Below are 20876 nucleotides of genomic sequence, written 5' to 3'. Positions count from 1 at the left end.
TGGGTAGGCTCTGGGTATATTTTGAAGGCGGAGGTAACAGGATTTGCTGCTGCAGTGGATGTCAGAGCAAGGCACAAAGGATGATTTCACAGTTTTTGGTTTGAGTCATGGAAATGAGATATGAGAGAGGGAAAGAGGGCAGGTGATGTGGGGTAGAGAACAAGAAAGAAGAGGGTGATGCGGACACAGGTAGAAAAGAACCATCTAAGAGGAGTAAGGAACAAAGTGAGGGCACGCAGGGTCGATGCCCTGGCGGTCCCGGTGATATGAAAGAATTGTTGGAGAGAGGGAATCAGAAGGATATCACCGGAAAGTCAGCATGAAAGTAAAGATGGGCTTAATGGCGAGAGAATGAGTCCACATTTTAAAATGATCTTTTCTTTGCTCATCATATACATTTTAACATACATGTGATCGATATATATTACATTTATTTTTCAGTAATGATTGAATAGTTTACCACACAGTGTAAATCACAAAATACAATTCCTGAATTACATGCATAATGTGTGAGGTGAACCAGAAAGATGAAACATCATTGGTATTAATCGTCATGAGAAATAGATCAACCTTTCTGTTACGAAGTGTGAATTCAGATATTTAAGGAGGTAAATTCACCACTGGATTCTTGTATCTTCAGAATTAAAGAGGTAGTATGTACACTCAGAAAATCAACATTGAAGTTCAGTCGACGAGAGGTGTGTGTGTGCGCGTGGGTGCGTGTGTTGTACTAGCAACATCAACACGCAAAATAGCAACCTTGTTAACAATCACATTTCCTAGGGATACATGTGCATGGCTGTGCCTTCATCATGCAAATATCACCCAAAATTACAGGCAGTAGCAGGAACTAGATAAATTAGTTGCCTATCTTAACCACTGAAACGATGTTTTTGTATGGTCAGAAGAGGATTTCCCAACTTTTTCAAGGTATGGATGCTTGTTGTTGACTTTTCTATTGATTTTGAAAGATTTTTGTCCACAAAACTCATTACTGGCTAGTGTTCTTTTTTTTTTTTTTTATTAACCAAAGATCTTTCCATTTGTTAGAATTTATAAGCCGCAGGAAATGACTAACGTTGCCCCAGAATCAAGATAATTTCAGTCCCAATGAAAGTTTTCCTTTTAGGGCAGCCTCTGCAGCCTTGTTTTGGCAAATGCATGCATTTCAACAATGCTTTTTCAAAACAGCCCACAAGTCCTCTTACCTGACTCTCTTAAGGGACCCTATTTGGGAAATCAATCTATTAAGGAACAAAATGTCTATTGTTAGATTCTTCTTTCTTAATACTATTTTAAGTTTTTCTCCTTCCTGCTTTCTTCTTACAGTCACTCGTTTATCCATTTCTCTTCCTTCTTCTCTTTTCCTAACCCAACTTTTGTTACCTCACCCCCTTCCAGTTTCCTCGTCGTCCACGAGGGAATTCTGTCTCCTCCTGTTCTATTTCTTCAACCCTCAGATTCACATCTCCTCCTGTTATGATTGGTTGCCCGTAGACAATCTGTTCCTGTAGGGTTCATCACCTCTTTCACAGAGAATTGTGTATGGAATAAGTGAAATCTAAATTATCTGGCTATGTAGTGATCCACAAACATATGTGAACGTCTCACAAATGCAACATGTAATTATCCACTGTTGATTTCAATAAGGCATAAGTCCCTTTGGTATAAGCTTCCTGTGTTCAAGACGTAGCATCAGTAAATTCTTGAATTTTCTATGTTGTTTGGCATCTCTGTGAATTAAAGACATTAAGGGTAAATCTCACTTTAATACTTTTTCATTTTTTGTTGCATTGGGACAAATTTTTTGTCTTGTTCTTTAGTCCAAGTTACATAGTCTTTGATGCTTCAAAGGTCAGCAGGAGTCTAAAACTGGATTGTGAACTGAACTATACGGTTCTTCTCCCGACTTTTTACAGATTCACCATGTGGCTGGCTGTAGGTCACAGGACTCTCCTGTCTATTTCATCAGGCCGATGAAGTTAACATTTATTGTCCACTTATCACATGCTACTCACTCACTCAGCAGTGACTTACCCGTGACACAACCCTGTGAGTGGGTGCTATCATTATGTCTACTTTACAGATGAAAACCTGAGACATAGGGAGGTTCACTAATTGGCCCAAGGTCGTCCAGTAGGTGCCAAAGCCCAGATTTTAACTTGAGAAGTCAGATTCCAAGTCGGAGGTGCTGACCGCCATACTTTATTGCCTTCCTGACGCGGCAACTTGAAAATGCACACACTGGCCTCCTGACTGTAGCCTTCATCACTGCTCCATTTCGTTCACCCACTTACACAGAAGCGTCCCTGTCCATCTTTCAGAACTGCTCTGGCTCCGAGACCGTGAACTCTGTGCTTTTTCTGTCCGTTACCTCCTCACCTTCCATGCCTCCTGGCCTCTCTAACTACTGAACGCACTCAGCACCTTCACGGAGGCCCCCTGACCCTGCTCCCTCAGGGCCACTCATGCCTCTTCTCCACTTCCCTTATTCTGTTGTCCCAGGAGGACTCTTCAAGGCTCCAGTCCACCTTGCATTTTTCTCCCTTTGCACTCCAGCCACTCTTTCTGTCTGGAATATTCTTTCCACCATCCCTCCCCTCTGTTTTAGCTTCATTAAGCACTTTACCCAAACTTCGAGCCACTCTCCGAGCACCACCTCGCCTCTCCACGGTCCCCAAATTCTACCTGCTCCATAATGTTCTTCCTGGTCATGTCAAAAAGCCAGATGTAATCTCTCCCTCCTCAGGACTCCCAACACTTAGTTTGTAACACAAACATAGTGCTTATAATCCAGTAATATGTGAATTCCCTTGGCCTCCCTTTTGGTTTATAATCCTAATTTAGAAGATCTAGCCCGATGCCTTGTGCTGGACTGGGGTATGGAGCAAAGGGCTAGAATAGGGAACAAAGAACTTAACAACTGAAAAAAAAAATGTTTTATTTCGATCCTTAATTTTACTGGTAAGGACACTGAAGCCCAGTTTAAGAGACAAGTCGTACTGAGAGTGGGAGACAGAAACACACTGTTCCTTCCCTCCTTGAATGCATACCATGACTAAAGTCGTAGGTGCATGGGGCACAGCACTAAGCACTAGGGATACAAAAGCAAGAGAGTTTACTAGTCAGAAAATCAGAGTCTACTGAGCAGAAAACAGGTTATTGCCATACCATGTGATGAGACAGTGTTGGTGGGATAAATATATAAATAAATGCATGAGGCAAAGAATTTACTATCTTTGTAATAATATTATGTGATCTTTCTAATAGTAAGTGTGAGGAAACATAATTTTTAATTCAGTTAATAAGATCCCATCCCAAGCGGTAGGAAGAAATGTCAAATCTGATTTGAGCCAGACAAACTGATCTCTATTGGCTTGAAAAAGGGAGAGGACTATTGCAAATGGGGAGGTGATATTTTCCATCATACTCTGTCTTTCAGTCTTCCTCCCTTTGGTTTCTTCTGCTGCTCTGTGTTCAGGATTTAGCTCTGAACACTCACTGCCCTCCTGGGATAACTTCCGTCTTGTTTTTTAACTGGCCGTATGTTCACGTCAACCAGACCAAACACTCTACGGACTTGGACTGGGTGTACCCACTGCTCATTTTCTTTCTTTATCTCTAAACTTGAATGTTCTTCTTGTAATGTTAGCTCTTCTCACTCCCCTGAAAGTCAGGTTTTCTGCCAGGTATGGTGCCTGCCTAATTTGGACGCCCGAGAGAGAGTGACAGAGTTTATGACAAGGGTATCTCCCAGACTTACGGCATGCCTCACCTGGAAAGCTCAGGTCTGCTCTACCCACAGTGCATCAGGAAGGACCTCCAGTTGGGTGGCGTGAGAGGGAGTTTTATTTGAAAATGGTTCCAAAACCTGTAGAGGAGATAAAGCGCGGAAATACGTTTTGGAAATTTCCATGACGGCTGCTTGGCCAAGATCTGTTTGGTACCTGGTACTGAGCCCTCCCCTAAGAGATGGGGCTTCTGTACTGTTTCAGTGCCTGGCATTTTCAGTGTGTTGAATGCGGACCCTTAAACCAGGACAACTGTGTCTTATTTTTATCTTATCGTGGCGGGCCTTGCTTTAAGGAATTCTCGCATGTGAAAAAATAGATTAGTATTCTGTACACAAAAGGATTAGAACCCGGTACTAGTGAGGGTCCAGGTAGCTGGGTCCTCTCCTGCGTGTATCTGGGGAGATAAACTGGCTTCCCTGAACAAGTGGGCAGAGTGTGCCCAAAGCCTATGCACCGTGCGCTCGCCCGATCCTGCAGCTCCGCTCGTGGGAATGTGTCCTGAGAAAAGCGCCCTGACAAGAAACAGCGACATGTTAACCCGCCACATCATCCAACAGTGAAAAGTTAGAAACAACTTACAGGTAGATCAAAGGTTGTTCAGTAAACACGTAGGTACAAAGGGACACAAGATATTAGGGGCGCCTGGGGGGCTCAGTCGGTTAAGCGTCCGACTCTTGATTTCTGCTCAGGTCATGATCTTACAGTCCGTGAGTTCAAGTCCCATATCGGGCTCTGCACTGACAGCGTGAGCCTACTTGGGATTCTCTCTCCCACCCCCCCCCCGCCCCTCCCCCTTTCTCTCATGTGCTCTCTCTCTAATATAAATAAACATTTTTAAAAGTACATACAATATTACTGGATGTTTACAGAAAGCACATATGTAGGTGCTTATAAATGAAAAGGAAAGATTAACCAGATATAAACGGCTCTCTCTGAGGGGTGGAGACATTTGTGGTTTTAACTCTTTTTTGAATTTTTAAATACCTTTCCTCAAACTTTCTACAGTGGAGATATATTATCTTTACAACCAGTAAAATGTTCAATAAACTCATAAATCCCATTTGAAGAGAGACAAAGATAAACTGGGCTGTGACTGTTTCCCATGATTCATTAGGGGATCCTCTTACATTTATGACCTTCATTACCAAACAACAGAACAAAATAGTCTTTAGCACCAATATCCTACAAGAGGAAACTATTTTCTTAAGAAAATAACCTCTTGAATCTCCCCAAAAGTGGCTTCATTCCTGTGTTTCCAGAACAAGAAGTCAGGCATATGTTCTGCTCAAAATGAACAAAAGTCAAACATGTTTTACAGCCATTAAAAAGTCTGAGGTTCGGGACTCCCGGCCGGCTCGGTCGGTGGAGCACGCGACTCTTGATCTCGGGGTCGTGAGTCTGAGCCCCACCTTGGGTGTAGAGAATACGTAAAACTAAAATCTTTAAATAAAAAACTGAGGCTGAAATTTGTGTGTCTCAACATGAGGGATGCCAAAGATAACACTGATGAGTAAAAAAAAAAAAAAAAATGCAAGCCGCCGATCTTTCGTACTCCGATTATATTTAAAAAATAACGGCAACAACAAACTTTTCCCTCCAACTGTATGGGACATCGTACCAGAGAAACGTTGACAGAAACAGGCCTGGGATGACTGATACACACTGAACTTGAAGAGAGTTACCGAGAGAGCTCTGGTGAGTGGGCGGGGGGAGAGGCAGGAAACAGGGTTTTGCGGGATGGGTGGGGTGGTGTTATTTACTTTTTACTTCGCATGCTTCACCATTCTTTACATTTTCTAAAAATAATTTTAAAATGTTCAAAAGGAAATTGGTAAAAGAGAGACACACCTGTGCTGCGGGCTCAAGGCCGAGGCAGATGGTACATTTTGCTTCCTTATAGTGAAATTCCTGCACTTTTCAGAGGGTCAGTGGTAATGGTAAGAAACGATTCTCCCTCTTGGTGATTCTTTGGCAAATGTAAACATGGCCAACGGGCCTTTCTGATGTCTCAGCTCAAATATTCCAAGTATAGTCTTAAAGATGTACAGTTGTGTAACGGGAGACTTACGTGGTTTTTGAAGTGGAGGGCGGGCAGACACTCAGTGGGCCATCCCCCCTAACCAAACCGTCCTCCAAACGCACGCTGGAGTTGAGCACAGGCCAAAATGTGATGTGGGAGAGGTCTGTCTTCAATGACCATGACTTTGTCACGTAAACACTGCCCCTCATTCTTGTCTTGGCAAACCCCCTCCTTCCCTCTCATAATGTCCTTTCATTTCTTGTACCAAGGAAATGTGGTTCAGTTCCAGAAAGGAACTGAAACACATCGTGTGAAGGTATAAATGACTCTTTAAAATATTGCTTTTGTAATCAGATTTGCTTTTTACAGGTTAACAAAGGAATGAAGCTCTAATGGTGGAATCTCGCACATCCACCAGAATATGGGGGCACAGTCAGTCCCTGACTCTGCTTATATATCCACGGCGTCCTCCACGGTGGCCTCGCACGTGCCAGGCACTTTCCAACTTACAGGTGATGGTATATGTCAGGACTCCGTTGCAGCCGGGTTTGGAATCCTATATACAAGTCGTCCCAGAGAAGACCATTCTTTACCACGTGTCTGATGACGTCAACCCGGCTCCGAATCTGAAACAGACATGGAACGAAGAGCAGGGGTGACCCAGCCAGCACCGAGTACCGACCCCTCATGTCCCTGGGAGAAGCAGCTGTCTGGGACAGCAGGGACCCCGACAGTCACAGTAGATGTCACAGGCCAGGGTGGGAGTGGGGGGTTGGTTGGAGAGAAGGGACCTGAGCTCAGCAGGAAGTGAGGGAAGGAAACGGGAAAGGGATCTGGAGCTGGGGAAGCAAGCCTCGTGGCACAGTCACATCGCTGGCTCGAAATCCACGTTCCAGCGTGTGGAATTAGCAACCGCTCTGTGCCTCAGTCTCCTCATCTACAGAACGCAGATGACGGAACCTTCCTCCGAGGGTGGCTGTGAGATTAACTGAGTCGACGCACATCCATGACTCCCGCTGCACGGTAAGCTTTCCACACAAGTGGGCGCTACAGTGTTATTCTCAAAGTGGCGCGTTCCAGTCTCTCGCCAGAACATTCTGCGGCACAGCCGAGCGTCCGGGTCTCCGGCCGTCTGCGGGTTTCGGGCCTGCCTCACAGCAAGACCACCTCAGGTAGGGGGTCAGGCCCTTCCCTTTCGAGAATCTCAACTCCCGACACGGAAGCTCGGGGGAGGCGTCAGAGGAGTTCAGGATTAGCAGACAAGCAGAGATGGTTTGGAGCGTCAGCCGAGGGCTTACTACTCAGGTGACCTTAACCTGGCTCAGCCTCAGTTTCCTCTCTTACAGGACTGTTGGGAGGAAAAACTAATATCATTTATAAAAAGAAGTGTGCAAAGATCCGCGGTGGCTTCGACACGGCAGCCGCACCAGCGCTAAAGGTCACCAGGAGCTTTCTCGGTATCGGGCGTCGGATTTGTCCCTGGGAAACAGCACACGGAAGCCACTAGACGCCAACTTCCGGAAATGACACGCCATTACGTGACGTAGGGTGATGAGAGGGACACCGTGGTTTACTTGTCTCGCCTGCACCTTCCCTCCAAAAAGATGACATCCCATGTGAGCTCGGACGCAGCTCAGCGGCTCTGTTCTTCCGCCAGAAGATTTAGAAACATGACTGCAGTTGGGCCGGGATGAGCCTGCCCCTCGTAAGCCTGAGGTCTCGTTCCTCACACCGGACAAGGAGATGGCCTTTCTAACCTTTCAATCTGGAGAAGGGCACACAGAAGACCGGGGGACACAACTGAGAAGGATTTGGGGTACAGATGGGAAGGTCCTGGTGACTGATGAGCTTTGGGGGTGAGGGAAAGGGTCACCGTGTCAAGCGTGGCTCATCGTCGGGGGTCAATGCTGCCAAAAATCCAGAAAAGAAGAAAAGAGCGGTTCTAGAGAAGGAAGAGGATGAGCTGGAATTTGAACAGGTTGAAAAGGAGGTGATGAGGATTTGGAGATGGGGTGGCGATATCGGGCGGGCCGCTGACTGGAAAGAAATCTCAAGCCCAAGCGTGTTGTGGGGCAGGACATACAGATTTTGGACTCATTAGCAGAGACGCGGTACCAGCAGATGACATTGCCCAGGAGGAGGCGCGGGAGGAAGAGTGATTTGAACACAGAACCCTGGGGGGGAAACAAGAACTTAAAGTGATGCCTGGAGAAAGAGAGACCCTGGAAGAATGCAGGAGAATAGTCGGGAAGCGAAAAAACCCCAGGGGTAGAGTCACAGGAATGGAGAAAGGACTTCAGTTTGAAAAGATGGACCGGTCACACGCAATAAACCACCTGTGTTCTGTGCACCCTCAGTCCCAACCAATGTGTTCACAACGCATGTATACAGGTATCAGCTGTCACGGAACAGGAAACAAAGGGAGTCATTGACCAGCAAGAGATTTCAACTGACTTCAATCTGGAACGTAGGCTGATGAGGGGCCACCAAAGACAGAGTCTGCGGAGTCCCAGAGCGCGTGGGGAGGGGCGTCCAGACGTGCAGGGGGCAGAGGTGGGTTCCAAGGGCAACGTGAGGACACACAGCACGACGTACATGCAACCGCTGACCTGTTCCTATGGCCCTACGCGCTGTTCTCACTGAATACCTTCAGACAGTTCTCTGAGTAAATGGAATGGATTCTGGCGGGAGCCCAAGGGGGTGGTTTCCTCGTGATGTCCTAAAGCCAGGAGCTCCACACTTTGGAACTTAGGGGACCCCCAACCTAACAGCTAGCTGCTCACCCCCATAACTTAAACTGGTGACCCCCTGACCAAACAGCCTAGCTCGCGGGTCATAGAGCCCGCGGTCCCTTTTTAAAAAACTGAGTTAGTTTTGTGCTCATTCGTAAATCTGGGTATTTCACATAAAAATCCAGGCTTCCGAGTTTTCTGGAATATTCCGATCAGCTGGGGCTCATCAGGCGCTGCCCCCTTCCACGTGATAGTCCCCACCCTGCTCTCCTGTTTCCAACCTGCCTTGAGCCAGCGGTGAGCACTGAAGCATGTGATCCCTGCCTTTAGGTAAAGCCCGCCGATGACAAGTCCTATACAGACACAGAGAGCCCTACACCAGCTGGGGAAAGGTCTTGTCACTGGTAAATACAGATGAATCCCTTACTTCTCGAAAGTCACTTACAAAGGAAGAAAGATCAGCCTGCGGTAAGCAGCGGGGCACACGGGGAGAGGCCAAAGGAGCAACGCCCTCCACGTCCACGCAAGGTGACCTGCTCGTCAGCGTCGTGCGCTCGGCTAAACTGCCTTGCGACGCGAGGCAGGAAACTATGTAAAGTTCAGCTCCCATGCATCCCTTCTGTGGCAGTGACTTAAGCAGAAAGTGTAAAAGCAAAGAAGGTTGGGACCTGGCCGGGGTCTGGAGGCAGGTAAGGGACGTCGCAGGGTGACAGATCTGTAGAGACCCAGAGGAGCTCATCCAGATTGGAGCAGGAGGAGGTGGACTGCAGTGGCCATGCATCTAGGAGACACGGAGAGCTGGTGAGACAGAAGATATACTTATGAGCTTGAAAGGCAATTAATGGTTTAAAAGAAAAAAAAAAAAAAACAGAAACGGGCAGCATGAGAGGACTCTAGGAGCGCTTCCAAGGGTAGGCATAAGCAAACCTCAGCATGAGAAAATCTCCCGAAGATCCTGGCAGATAAAAGCACCGAGAGCCACATCACAGAGCACCAGGCATGATGATGATGCACTTCCCGGTGCATTTAAATCTGCAGCAAGCGGTTGTTTGCTTGCTTTACCCAGCAGATGTGAAAAAGCGACTTTCCGTTGAATATTTTACATGAACTTGTTAATCAGAAAAGTCTGAGGATGTATCTCCTTGAAGGCGAACAGATACCTCAATGTACAGATTTTGTAAATTCAGAATCTGAGGAGCAACAGAGTGGCTAAAGTCTAGAGCCTGGAGTCTAGCTAGACTCTAGAGCCAGACAGCGGAGGTCAGCCCTGTGCCCCACCGCTTGCCAGCTGGACAGCCTGCGGGCAAGTTCCTGACCGCCGGTACGGCGTTACCCTCATCCAGAAGTGGGGGATATAGTGATCTCTGTCCATAGGTTGCTGCCGAATAAATGCCTTAATGTTTATAAAGTGCTTAGAGCTATGCGTTCGTTAAATAAAGCAATAAATGTAATAGATCCATTTTGCTTAAAATGGGTGCTTCAACACAGGGATCTCCTCTATGTGAAAACCCAGTTTTTTTAAAACCCAGAAAGCAGGCAGTAAGTCATTGGTTGTACTGAAGTTTCGACCTAGGATTCTCTTCAATAGCAAGTACTTTACTAAACCTTATAACACAAATCAAATTATTAAAAGGTCGTTTAAGAACACATCTGTTATCCAAAGGTACGTTTAAACCACTACAATTAAAGTAGCGTGTGTTTATATGGCACAAGTAACAAGTTCAAGGGCAGACCGTATATCCTCCTGATTTCCCGAATGGTCGTTATGTTTACATTCACATAGAATTTAAAATGACAGTGCATGCTCCTGTATATTATTAGTTATGTGACTACCACAAAGTGGTAGAGTGGGAATACGTCCTATGGAAAGAAAAAACCAAGGCTTGGACAGGTTAAATCACTTACTCAAAGCCTATAATCAGCAGGGAGGGGGCACGAGTCCTAAGCTTGAAGCGGTCTCCAAAGCAATAGCTCTTCCTTTCCATTATGGCGCCACAGGTCAGGGGTTTGCTCAAAACTGGAGCTCAATCAAAGATGCGTTGATTTATGTTGACTTAATTCCTTTTATAGGGATGCCCACTGGGTCCACTGGGGGGAAGGAGGCAGAGATCTCGAGGCTTGCGGGTCTGATGATAGCTTAAGCGGGTCGGGTTTGGGCAGTAAGCATGTAGAGGAGCCAATCTTTGCAATGGACTCAACAAGCAGCAAGTATGGACTGCAGTTAGTAATTATGTTTCAACACTGCCTCATTAGTTGTGACAACTACCACAGTAAAGGAAGGTGTTAACGATCTTCTGTACCATCCTTGCAAGCTTTTCTGTAAATCTAAAACGACTCTAAAGTAAAAAGTGGATTTAAAAAGGAAGGAAGAAAGGTAGACAGGAAGGAGCAATTTGCTGCTTACTTCCTCATACGGGTGTTCCCGGCTTGGTCTTTCTTTGGGAAAGGATAAGTCTAGAAAGTCAACCAAATAGTCATATCCGCCAGGAAAAGGGCTGAAGTCCTCATCTGTTTCAATCATCTGTGCAAATGACAACATGGGAAAGGCAAGAAGCATATAAGTCTGGTGGTCAAAGTCTTCTAAAAATCCTAGACTGTGTAAGACCCAAACATCCTTAAATGATAGCAATGAATTGGAGTTCGTCTATTCCCTCCCTCAATCTCTCTCTCTTGAACTGATAACATTCAAATCCTAACCTTCTACACAAGCAAGCTTCTTCACATCACTAACTTCAATCAAATTTACAGAGAAGATTATCATCATCTTGAGTATTGTTAGTAATGAGACAGCAAACACCATGATAAGTTTGTAGGCAAAGGAAGAAATAAAATGTGCAATGTTTCTCATCATTAAATAGCAGCTAAATAGCCATAGCTTCATGGAAAATTCCAAATATTTTCTCTTTTTCATACTGATTGTCCAACTGAAAGTAATCATTTAGACCAATGCTCTCCAGGTCTCTGGACTTCAAAGACAATTTCCTAAAAAATATTCGGGAGCTAATATAAGCACCGATGTAGTGCCTTTGAATGACACAAAGGGTTGGGGGCACAGACCCCTTCCTGCTCCCACTCCTGTGCACCTGAAACGCCATGTATAACTTGACTCCCCCACAATATAATAGCATGTTGACTAGAAGCCTTACCGATAACATAAAACATAAACACGTTTTTTATGTAATATGTATTGTACACTGCATTCTTACAATAGAGTAAGCTAGAGAAAAAGTGTTATTAAGAGGATCCTAAGAGGGGCACCTGGGTGGCTCAGTCATTTAAACGTCTGACTCTTGGTTCTGGCTCAGGTCATGATCTCGTGGTTGGTGAGTTTGAGCCCTACATCAGGCTCTGTGCTAACCGCGTGGAGCCTGCTTGGGATTCTCTCTCTCTCTCTCTCTCTCTCTCTCTCTCTCTCTCTCTGCCCCTCCCCTGATGTCTCCAAATCAATACACACTACATTGAAAAAAAGAAATACATAGGAGAATTTACATATATACAGTATTATATTTACAGTCCTCAATTGTTAAAAAATCTGCTTATAAGTGTCACTCAAGAGTCAACCGCATTTTATTTCCCTGTGAGGACTGAAAAAAAGTCTTACATCTACTTTTATTTCATTAAGGGAAGAATGCTTTGACACCTCAAAAACAGAGAGGACCTAATCTTGGAATAATGACCATTCATCCCGAGAAAAGAAAGCTGACAACTTTGTAACCGTACTCGTAAGCATACTCAAACTTACTCACCACTGACCGGAGAAATTGTCATAGACTGGCATCGACCCCCAGGCCAGGTTTTAGGAATCATTGCCTTTAAGAACGGCAAGAATTGCCTGGTATTACCGTTCAGGGGTTGAAAGGTAAACCTGGGAATAGTCCTCACTCTGAGGGGCCCCAGTCCTTGTCTCTAAGAGCGAATGTTGTCTATTGCCTGATGCGCTGTCCCTAAACTTTGCACACTAAATAGAAGCCGGATAAAATATACATGTGAGTGGCTGGTTACTCCAGACTCTGCAGTACTCCTGGCCCACTGCGGCTCCCTCTCTCTCTTGCACCTCCTGCCTGTCAGTATTTACTTTGCTTTTGGAGACGCTTTTAGCTTCGGTGGCCAGGTTATAACCCGAACCGCTTGGCTTGTGAGCCCTGTATGTATGTACGTGCTGCAGCGAATATAAGTTTCAGACCTCCAGCCTAGATCTAGCACTTAACCTTGTGCTTAAACCTCATGGTTTGTGCAATCTGATTCTTACCACAGCTGCAGAGAGGAGGCACCTGTTTCTATGTCACCCGGCTACAAGTCAGGTGGGTAGCACCTTTCAGCCCCACAGCGTAAAGAGCTGTTTCTGCCAATGCTAAACAAAACAGAACACCCACAAAACCCACAACAACAATCATGGGACAAGAATGCTCCCAAAGCAAAAGTGAGCTGGACCTGAGGGAACATGCCCTACATTTGGCGCTTAAGGCAGGCTTATTGAGAAATAAACTGGAATGCTCAGGGGGTTTCCTCTAGTTCCATAATACAAGAGCAAAGACAGACAACACTTATGACGTACCCTGACCACCAGGTTGTAATCCTTAAATCCCGCCCAAGTGAAGTATTCTTTTATCCAGGATGAGTGAAGAAATATCTCATCTCCTACAGCAGCAGTCAAGATGTTCAAATAGGGTTCAAAGTCCCAGGAATCCTTGTAGATCTTGGTCCCCTCTGGAGGCTCTATGATGCCCTTGCTTAAAGACACAAAGGTGACAGTTAGTCGTATTGTGACAATGTGAATCCCCTGGCACTGATGACTATATTATGGTTATGCGGGACGTTAACGTTAGGGAAAGTCTGGGGACGGGACTATGGGAAAACTCCACATCTTTTGTAACTTTTCCCTAAATATTAAAAAAAAAATCATAAATTACATTAAAAATTAAAAAAAAAAACCCATCATTGGATTCCCTCTTGAGTCCTTGTAGGAGAGCTCAGTCTCTGGAAGCTGTGTGGCCACATACATGTCCCATAAAGAGATTGGTCCTGGAGGAGCCGGAAGGGTAGTGAAGGTTTACGGGAATGCCAAGAGCGCTGTTACTTCTTTTATGTATTTATTTTTTAATGTTTACTTTTGAGGGAGACAGAGACAGAGTGTGAGCAGGGGCGGGGCAGAGAGAAAGGGAGACAGAATCCGGAACAGGCTCCAGGCTCCGAGCTGTCAGCATGGAGCCCGACGCGGGGCTCGAACTCACGAACCGTGAGATCATGACCTGAGCCGAAGTCGGCCGCTTAACCGACTGAGCCACCCAGGTGCCCCAAGAGTGCCATACTTCTGGGGAGGCTCCCTCCTGCACACCCTTGAGCGACGGCCCCAGACACCTGTTGCGTGTCCAGAAGGCACATTACCCGAGGTGGCTGAGTACGTGTGACACTTTCGGATGCCTCTGCCTATCCAGGTGGAAAGTGGCCGCGTGAAGGAAATCACCGATGGCTGCAGGGCCTGACCGCCCCGCAAGGTGGCTGCGAGGAGGCACCTAGTCAGAGCGTGTGTGTACAAAGGGGGGATTCCACAGGGAGAAAGAAGGGCACGAAGGTGAGAGGAGCCATAAACAAGGAAGGCAAAAGTGAGCCCTTCCAGATCAACAGTCAACCAGAGAGTAGCCGTCAGAATGCCTGGATGATTCGGAAACGTCCCACAGAAGATCCTGAGGAGATGTGTGAGGGGTGGGGCCTGAACCCCAGCCTGCACCGAGCTCCTGTGAATTGGCCAGTGTGGTGGGTTTCCAAGTCAGAATACATTTCAAGGTCAAAGTCCATGTCTGGGGGGGAAAAAAAAAGGTTGGAAAACCACTGATCTGGGCCCTTTTGATTCAAGTAGCTAAACGATGGAAGTGTTGAATATAATGTCATATTTATGTTGCAGATGTCCGCTCACGGTCCCGCCCCCAGCCTCCGCGGAATGGAAGTGTGGGGGAAGCAGCAGCATGACTGGCGCTTAGAAGGGGCTCAACAAGTCTCTGTTGAGCGTCTCAGCGAGTTTAGCCTAGCTTCGAGAAACGGCCAGAATTTGGGGCCTCTGACACATGGTCCTCCTACTGTACTGATCGAACCACAGCTGAGATGGACAGATGGGCAATTTTATTCTGAAATCCGGTCAGCAATCTGGATAACCGAGTTCTCTGACCTCCCCAGAGCTCTGTCCATCCAGTGTGGAGAGGGAATCACCGCGTGAAACACGGAACCCTGAACCCTAGAAATGGAACGGGATGTGATGGGGGCAGGGGAAATCCAAGGAGGGAAACAGGCACCTGTCTACTAAATACCTGGCAAGTCACTGTAGGTCTGTACGTACCACTTCTCAACACGATGCTTTTGGTCCATCGTTCTCCCAAAGCTACAGACGCACTAGCTTTGGTGAGAAATTACTTAACAGAATCCCAAAGCTTCTACCTTGGAAGTCAATCTCAGAGCTACTTGTGCAACTCCTTGCCGGGTCTCGGCTTAAAGCCGCACTCATCTCAGGACCCCCAGCTGCCTTCTCGACTGGAGCTATTCTCCCTGTAGCCTCTTGCCCAGTTCACGCTCCTCTGCAGGCTGAAATGGTTTCTCCAGAACATAACGCAGTGATGTGCCTGCTTTGCTGAGTAACTTTCGCAAGCGCTAGTTACTCCCAGGCAAGCTCCCTGCGTGCTTTCACGAGGCCTTTGTGACCCTGGCCCCCGCACGTGGCGTCTGGCATTCCTGCTTCATGAGGGAAGGACATTTTCACGGCTGTGTCCCTGTACCTAGTAGTACCTAGGCAGGCATACCAAAGGAGCTCAATAAATCGTTTCTGAACGAATGACATACACTCGCTCACCGGTTCAAAGTGTCTGCGCGCATCAAACTCGCAACACCATCGGCCCCTCCCTTCGCCAGCACACGCCATTCCCTCTGGAATCTGGAATCTCTCCTTCCCTCTCTCCGTCCCTCTCATTCGCTCCCTCTCAATTACTCTACTGGTAATCCCTTCCCCTGAGACCTGGCTCAAATGCCAGAGATTTCAGATTGAGCTTTTCTTGACCACACCTCCTGTTCTCCCACCCCCTCCTCCCCTCACCAGGCAGAGTGAAGCACTTAGCCTTCCATGTCCCTCACACTCCGTGTCATTACCGAGAACCCAACAGCGCTACGCTCTTGTCACCCAGAATGTTTGGTAAGATGCAGTGATACAAATGCACATCCCCAGGCTCTACCTCGGATCCAGAGCCCCAGGGGGTGGGGCTCAGGGATCTGCATTTACCCAAGTTCCTCAAGGTTATTCTGTTTGTGAATTCCTGCTCCAGGATGTGTCCGGAGGACAGGACGCAGAAGATACGGAGCTCAGCAAACACCAAATGACAAAGGCTCTCGAATGCCCCTCTAATACCGGAATAATTAACAACTTCTCTTATCCTTGATCTGGAGAGTAAAAACTGCTTTTATCCTAGAAGCACTGGGGGGGGATCTTAAAGAATCTGAAGCAGGAAGGAACAGGAACAGTTTTGTATTTTGAAAAGTTTACTCTGGCAGCGATGTAAAAACTTCTCTTACCCTTGATCTGGAGAATAAAAACTGCTTTTATGCTAGAAACACTGGGGAGATCTTAAAGAACCTGAAGCCAGAAGGAACAGGAAGGGTTTTGCATTTTGAAAAGTTTACTCTGGCAGCAATGTGGAGTGGGGGCTTATACACCTTTTGCCTACGGTCCCTGTAAGAATTAACATTGAATCATTATATCAGGACCCTGGGGGTCCACCAAGGGTACCTCTGACACCAAAGTTTCCTGAAATAATCGTTCCCTTTATTACAGGCAAGGTACTCAGGTGTATTCTATTCTGTTCGATTTCATTTTTCAGAAATGCAGGTTGTAATGAATGTCACTGATTTTTAGGACCCACCAAAAGCCACCGTGGATTTTGACCAGCAGATTGGAACTGGTTGGTATAGAGAACAGAGATACAGGCACAGACAAGTCAGGCGCCACCGTGGGAATCGAGGCTAAAAATTATGAGAAGCTGAATGAAGGCCATGGCAGAAAAGGCTAGGGGCAAGTGATGGAGTTATGGGGGGTTTATGGAGGAGAAAGGACTGGCTTCAACAACCGGTTTCACACAGGAAGTCAGCAAAGGGTCAGAATCGCTAACCCCTGCCTTGGCAGGGGTGAGGCCGGGAGCAGGTGTGCCCTTTGGGTTAACTGTGTGATTTGCTCTCTAACTCACCCCGACAGTTTCTAAATTAGGGTGAGGAACTTATGGTTTCATTTGGCTCAAGACAAGTGTTTATAAAAACATAGGTCTGCGACCTCGACGTTAACTTTTCTCGAATTGCACCCCCGATGCGAGGCTACTTGCTGAGATGTGCTCTGCGTGGGACAGGCGGTGGGGGAATGTTGATGCTGATGGGAAAACCAACTCTCGTGTCCGTTGCTTTTTACTTCTTTAAGGCAACTTCTTTTCGAGCCTATCAATGGTCCCTGATAGGAATAAAACACCCTCACCCTTCATCCTCAAATGAGGTTCTGAGATGAGGAAAACATTTGAGTATTTGTTACGTCGCATGAGAAACCTACGGGAAAACTCAATCTTTTCCCCCTTAGATCTGAAAGATACTTAATGGTTTATTTACACAGTAAGACTTCCATTTCTAAAGGTGACGTGTGGATCTGATTCCATGAGAATCTCAGCATGCCAGTCAACAAAGACTTAATATTTCTACAAACGAGGACCTGTCAAAAGGCCACAGGTACGCTCTTTATTTTCTCACAAAATTGAAAACCATTCGTAAACCATCCTTAAGTCTCTATAAAGACTCAAACCAAACCTGTCTGTCGGGTCCTTTAGCATCCGACTCAGATCGAGAGTGGCTCCAGGCCGTGGGGTCCACGTTACCACATCAGAGTTTTTCTTGATAAGATTGTTGAGTTCATTTGGGTCATTTTTGATGTTTGTTTCCTTAATATACCTGTGAAAATAAGAGCATGCTTATGTAAGAAAGCAATTAATTCTCAGATGCACAGTCTGAGTAGCAGGATGCTAGAATTTTTTTGTCTCTTCATTCCCACTTACCAATAACTTACCGCATGGAAAAATAAAGACTATACTTGGCCTAATGTCCCTAATTAGGGAAGAATTATTAGTCCAAGAAGTTGTACTTATACTTTGTCTTTAAGTATAATCATATGGTGATTGGATGTAAAAAGACCGACTATTTTTAACAGGTGGGAATAGCACACGCTTGTATTTGATATTAACTAAACGTACAGATGACGAAATATTATTCGATAGGAATAATACTAAGCACTGACCATGAGCTAGTTGACTTTACCTTCACAGCTCTAATGAGACAGCTACCATTCATGCTCTCACCGTAGAGAGAAGGGGACTAAGGCTTTGAAAGGCCAGGTGACTTGCCCGAGGTCACCCCCCTGGACGGCAGTGCCCACCCGGCTGTCCACCACACCGCACAGCCAGGAGGCCACAGGAAGGAGCTTCTCCCCCAGTTTGGGATCCAAGTCTGAAAAGTCACCACTCGTCATGTGCGGTTATACTCGAGAAGACGGCTATCTGCGAACCAGGAAGCCAGCGCTCACTCGACACTGAATCTGCAACTTGATGTTGGACTTTCCAGCCCCCTGAGAAATGAACCTCGGTTGTAGAGCACACGTACCTTCAGTCATAGCCCTTCCTGACACCTAGCTTCTCACTGTGCTACCGAGCCGAGCCGACCACGTCCCAAATTTAATTCCAAACCACAAGCTTTCTGGAAATCACCATTTCAGGGTCATATGGGAAGGTGGTGGTGGGGCTGGGGCAGAGAAGGGGCGATCCAGAGAAAAAGGATTTGTCCCTGTGTTTCACCCGACACGGGTTATATAGACGGACATTTCTATTAAAGGGAATTTAACCTCCTTGAGCTACAACCCGCTCACCTAGACTGGATACAGAATTTTAGTCAGACAAATACAAAACATATGTAAGCACCTGGATTTCTACAGCACCAGGGGACTTACATCACCTTATGACCCTGGAATCCATTCGGCAGATATGAGTGAAAACGGCACTCCACCCACAGATGCGAGTCGCTTTTCCCTTCCCACTGGCATTAATGAACCTCCAGCAGGGTAGAACTCACTTCGAAGCAGTTGCCACCATTCTGTCTTTTCTTATGACCTCTAGTCTCAAGATGGTTCACTGCCTGGTCTCTCTGCCTCCCATCTCGTCTCCAAACCATGATACTGTCAGATTACTCTTCCTAAAACACAATGTGTGGTGTTCACAAAATTCTGTCACTTCCTGATGCTTCCCTGTCTCCCTCTCTAAAATAATAATAAAATCAATACTGAGGTGCTGCCCTCTGAGGGGTACCGCGAGCGCTGAGAGCAACATTTGTCCATTACTTACACACAGAAGAGTGGCTTGCCATTACTTTAAAAGGCAGCATTTTAAGTAGCCAAGTGTCCTGTAATCAAGTATGCACGACATCTGGTTCTTCTCCACATTCTTGGAATTCAGTCTCCTTAACGCCTCTTGAATCTGAATTCCCTTCCCACTCCCCACTGTCACTCACCATCCCCGCCTAGATTATTGTCATGGTTCTCAAACTGGTCTCTAGGATCAGTATTGGCCTTTCCCCTCCCACCGCACAGACACATGACCTAACTCCCCCTCTGATCACATCGCTGTTCCTCATCAGACTCTTTTATTGGGCTCCTCATGCCTTCAAGATAAAAATCCAAGCCACTTGCCGTGGAAGACACAAGGCTGTTCGCTGTGTGGCTTCCTGGTTTCTCCCACCACGCCTCACATAGCTTCCTTAGTCCCCTATACTGAGCTTTGTCATCTCAGCATCTTACTGTCTTTTCCGGTCAGTGTCTACTCCTACTTCGAAACTGACCCTCACCGTCTCACCCGCTACTCATTTTCTGACCCCCACTGCCTCCTAAACACACAGGTGTCCTATGCTTTTCGTGCTGTATCATGATGGTTTTTCTCTTCCAGGAGACGATCGCTCAGAACACGATCATTTATCTCTGCTTTTTCAGTACCTAGACCAGTGCTGCTCAGTAAATGATAAATGAATGCATAATGAACAGTACTGATCAAAGGAAATGACTTTTTAATCTTAGGTCAGTCTTTACAGAAAGATCAGGAAGATATGGGGTCGCTATATAATTCCACAAGAAGGTGGGAAGAATGGAAACACATCTGCGATAGGATGTATTAAACACAGCAAATAGGACGTGATTAAACATGTGCCGATAGTTCCTCCGAGAACACGGAACGTTCAAGTGAGAACAGTCATGTTTTAATGATGACACAAATGAAGCCTAGAAAAGTCAAATAATTGCTTCTAACTAATGATAGAGGGAAGACCTAAATTCCACGTGCATGATTTCTTCTATAGTGCTGTGCTGCCTGTAACGGAGGAGAAATCACAGCTGGTCCCTACGGGATTACTGTTATGAAAACTCATCTTGAGGACTGGTTTCTTTATTATCCAACAGATTTACAATAAATTTATAATTCTGTAATATCCAGCAAACTGGTACAATGACACATGCATTGCCTGTCTGCACACGTCTGTCTTTTGTTCACAGAATGCTCCCGGTAGGGAGGACAAAGAGGCTCGTCGCAAAGCAGACGGTGCTCGTAGTTGCTCATGAAAACAATCTTGCAGTGAGAGGCTGAGTCACTGCATGTACTAAGGATAAAATAAGTTTTATATATAATTACAGAATCTTATAAAAGCAAAATTAATCTATAAGGTAGCAGCATTTGAAATAAAACTGTGCTTCCAATACGACAACATGGATAAGTTATATATATTGTTTTTCCAAGGGGTTATGGGTGCCACAAAATGTGCAACCTGGGGGTGCCTGGGTGGCTCAGTCAGTTAAGCGTCCGACTTCAGCTCAGGTCATGATCTCACGGTCCATGAGTTCGAGCCCCGCGTCGGGCTCTGTGCTGACAGCCCAGAGCCTGGAGCCTGTTTCAGATTCTGTGTCTCCCTCTCTCTCTGCCCCTCCCCTGTTCATGCTCTGTCTCTCTCTGTCTCGAAAATAAATAAACTTTTAAAAAAAAATGTGCAACCTGACTGTATCACAAACATGACTCAAACACATACGCGAGTTTTAACTACCACGGCTGAAGGTGTTAGGAATAACTATTAGCTTTGTTTGTTTTTTAATTTAAAAAAATCAATTTACATTCAGTATTTTTACTTTTTGAGAATGGCTCTGTGAATTTTAACACACGTACAGATTTGAGCAACCGCCACCACAATCAGTATACAGAGCGGTCCTATCACCCCTCAAAACTCTCTCGGGTTGCC

The 20876-nt window shown here is 46.0% G+C and overlaps 1 protein-coding gene across 6 annotated transcripts in view; it reads right to left on the bottom strand.

Annotated features, from left to right (window-relative positions):
- Positions 1–409: 409 nt before the first annotated feature.
- The window catches only part of LOC123607934 (cytidine monophosphate-N-acetylneuraminic acid hydroxylase), a 125002-nt gene continuing 104535 nt past the window's right edge, over positions 410–20876 (bottom strand). For 5 of the 6 annotated variants that reach the window (XM_045497201.1, XM_045497202.1, XM_045497199.1 and 2 more), the window contains 6 exons: positions 17367–17507; positions 13102–13276; positions 10951–11067; positions 6325–6440; positions 3776–3871; positions 410–1733 (listed from right to left, as the gene is read on the bottom strand). In XM_045497201.1, coding sequence (XP_045353157.1) covers positions 3796–3871; positions 6325–6440; positions 10951–11067; positions 13102–13276; positions 17367–17507 — 625 coding nt within the window. In that variant the 3' untranslated portion in view covers positions 410–1733; positions 3776–3795. Of the gene's footprint in view, positions 1734–3775; positions 3872–6324; positions 6441–9214; positions 9345–10950; positions 11068–13101; positions 13277–17366; positions 17508–20876 lie in introns of those variants that run through there. The other variant, XR_006716991.1, reaches the window with a different exon arrangement.

Source organism: Leopardus geoffroyi, chromosome B2 (assembly GCF_018350155.1).
Source record: "Leopardus geoffroyi isolate Oge1 chromosome B2, O.geoffroyi_Oge1_pat1.0, whole genome shotgun sequence".
In the NCBI taxonomy this organism is placed as follows: Eukaryota; Metazoa; Chordata; class Mammalia; order Carnivora; family Felidae; genus Leopardus; species Leopardus geoffroyi.
The sequence above is the reverse complement of the archived record's forward strand: the minus strand, read 5'-3'. Positions and strand labels throughout refer to the sequence as shown.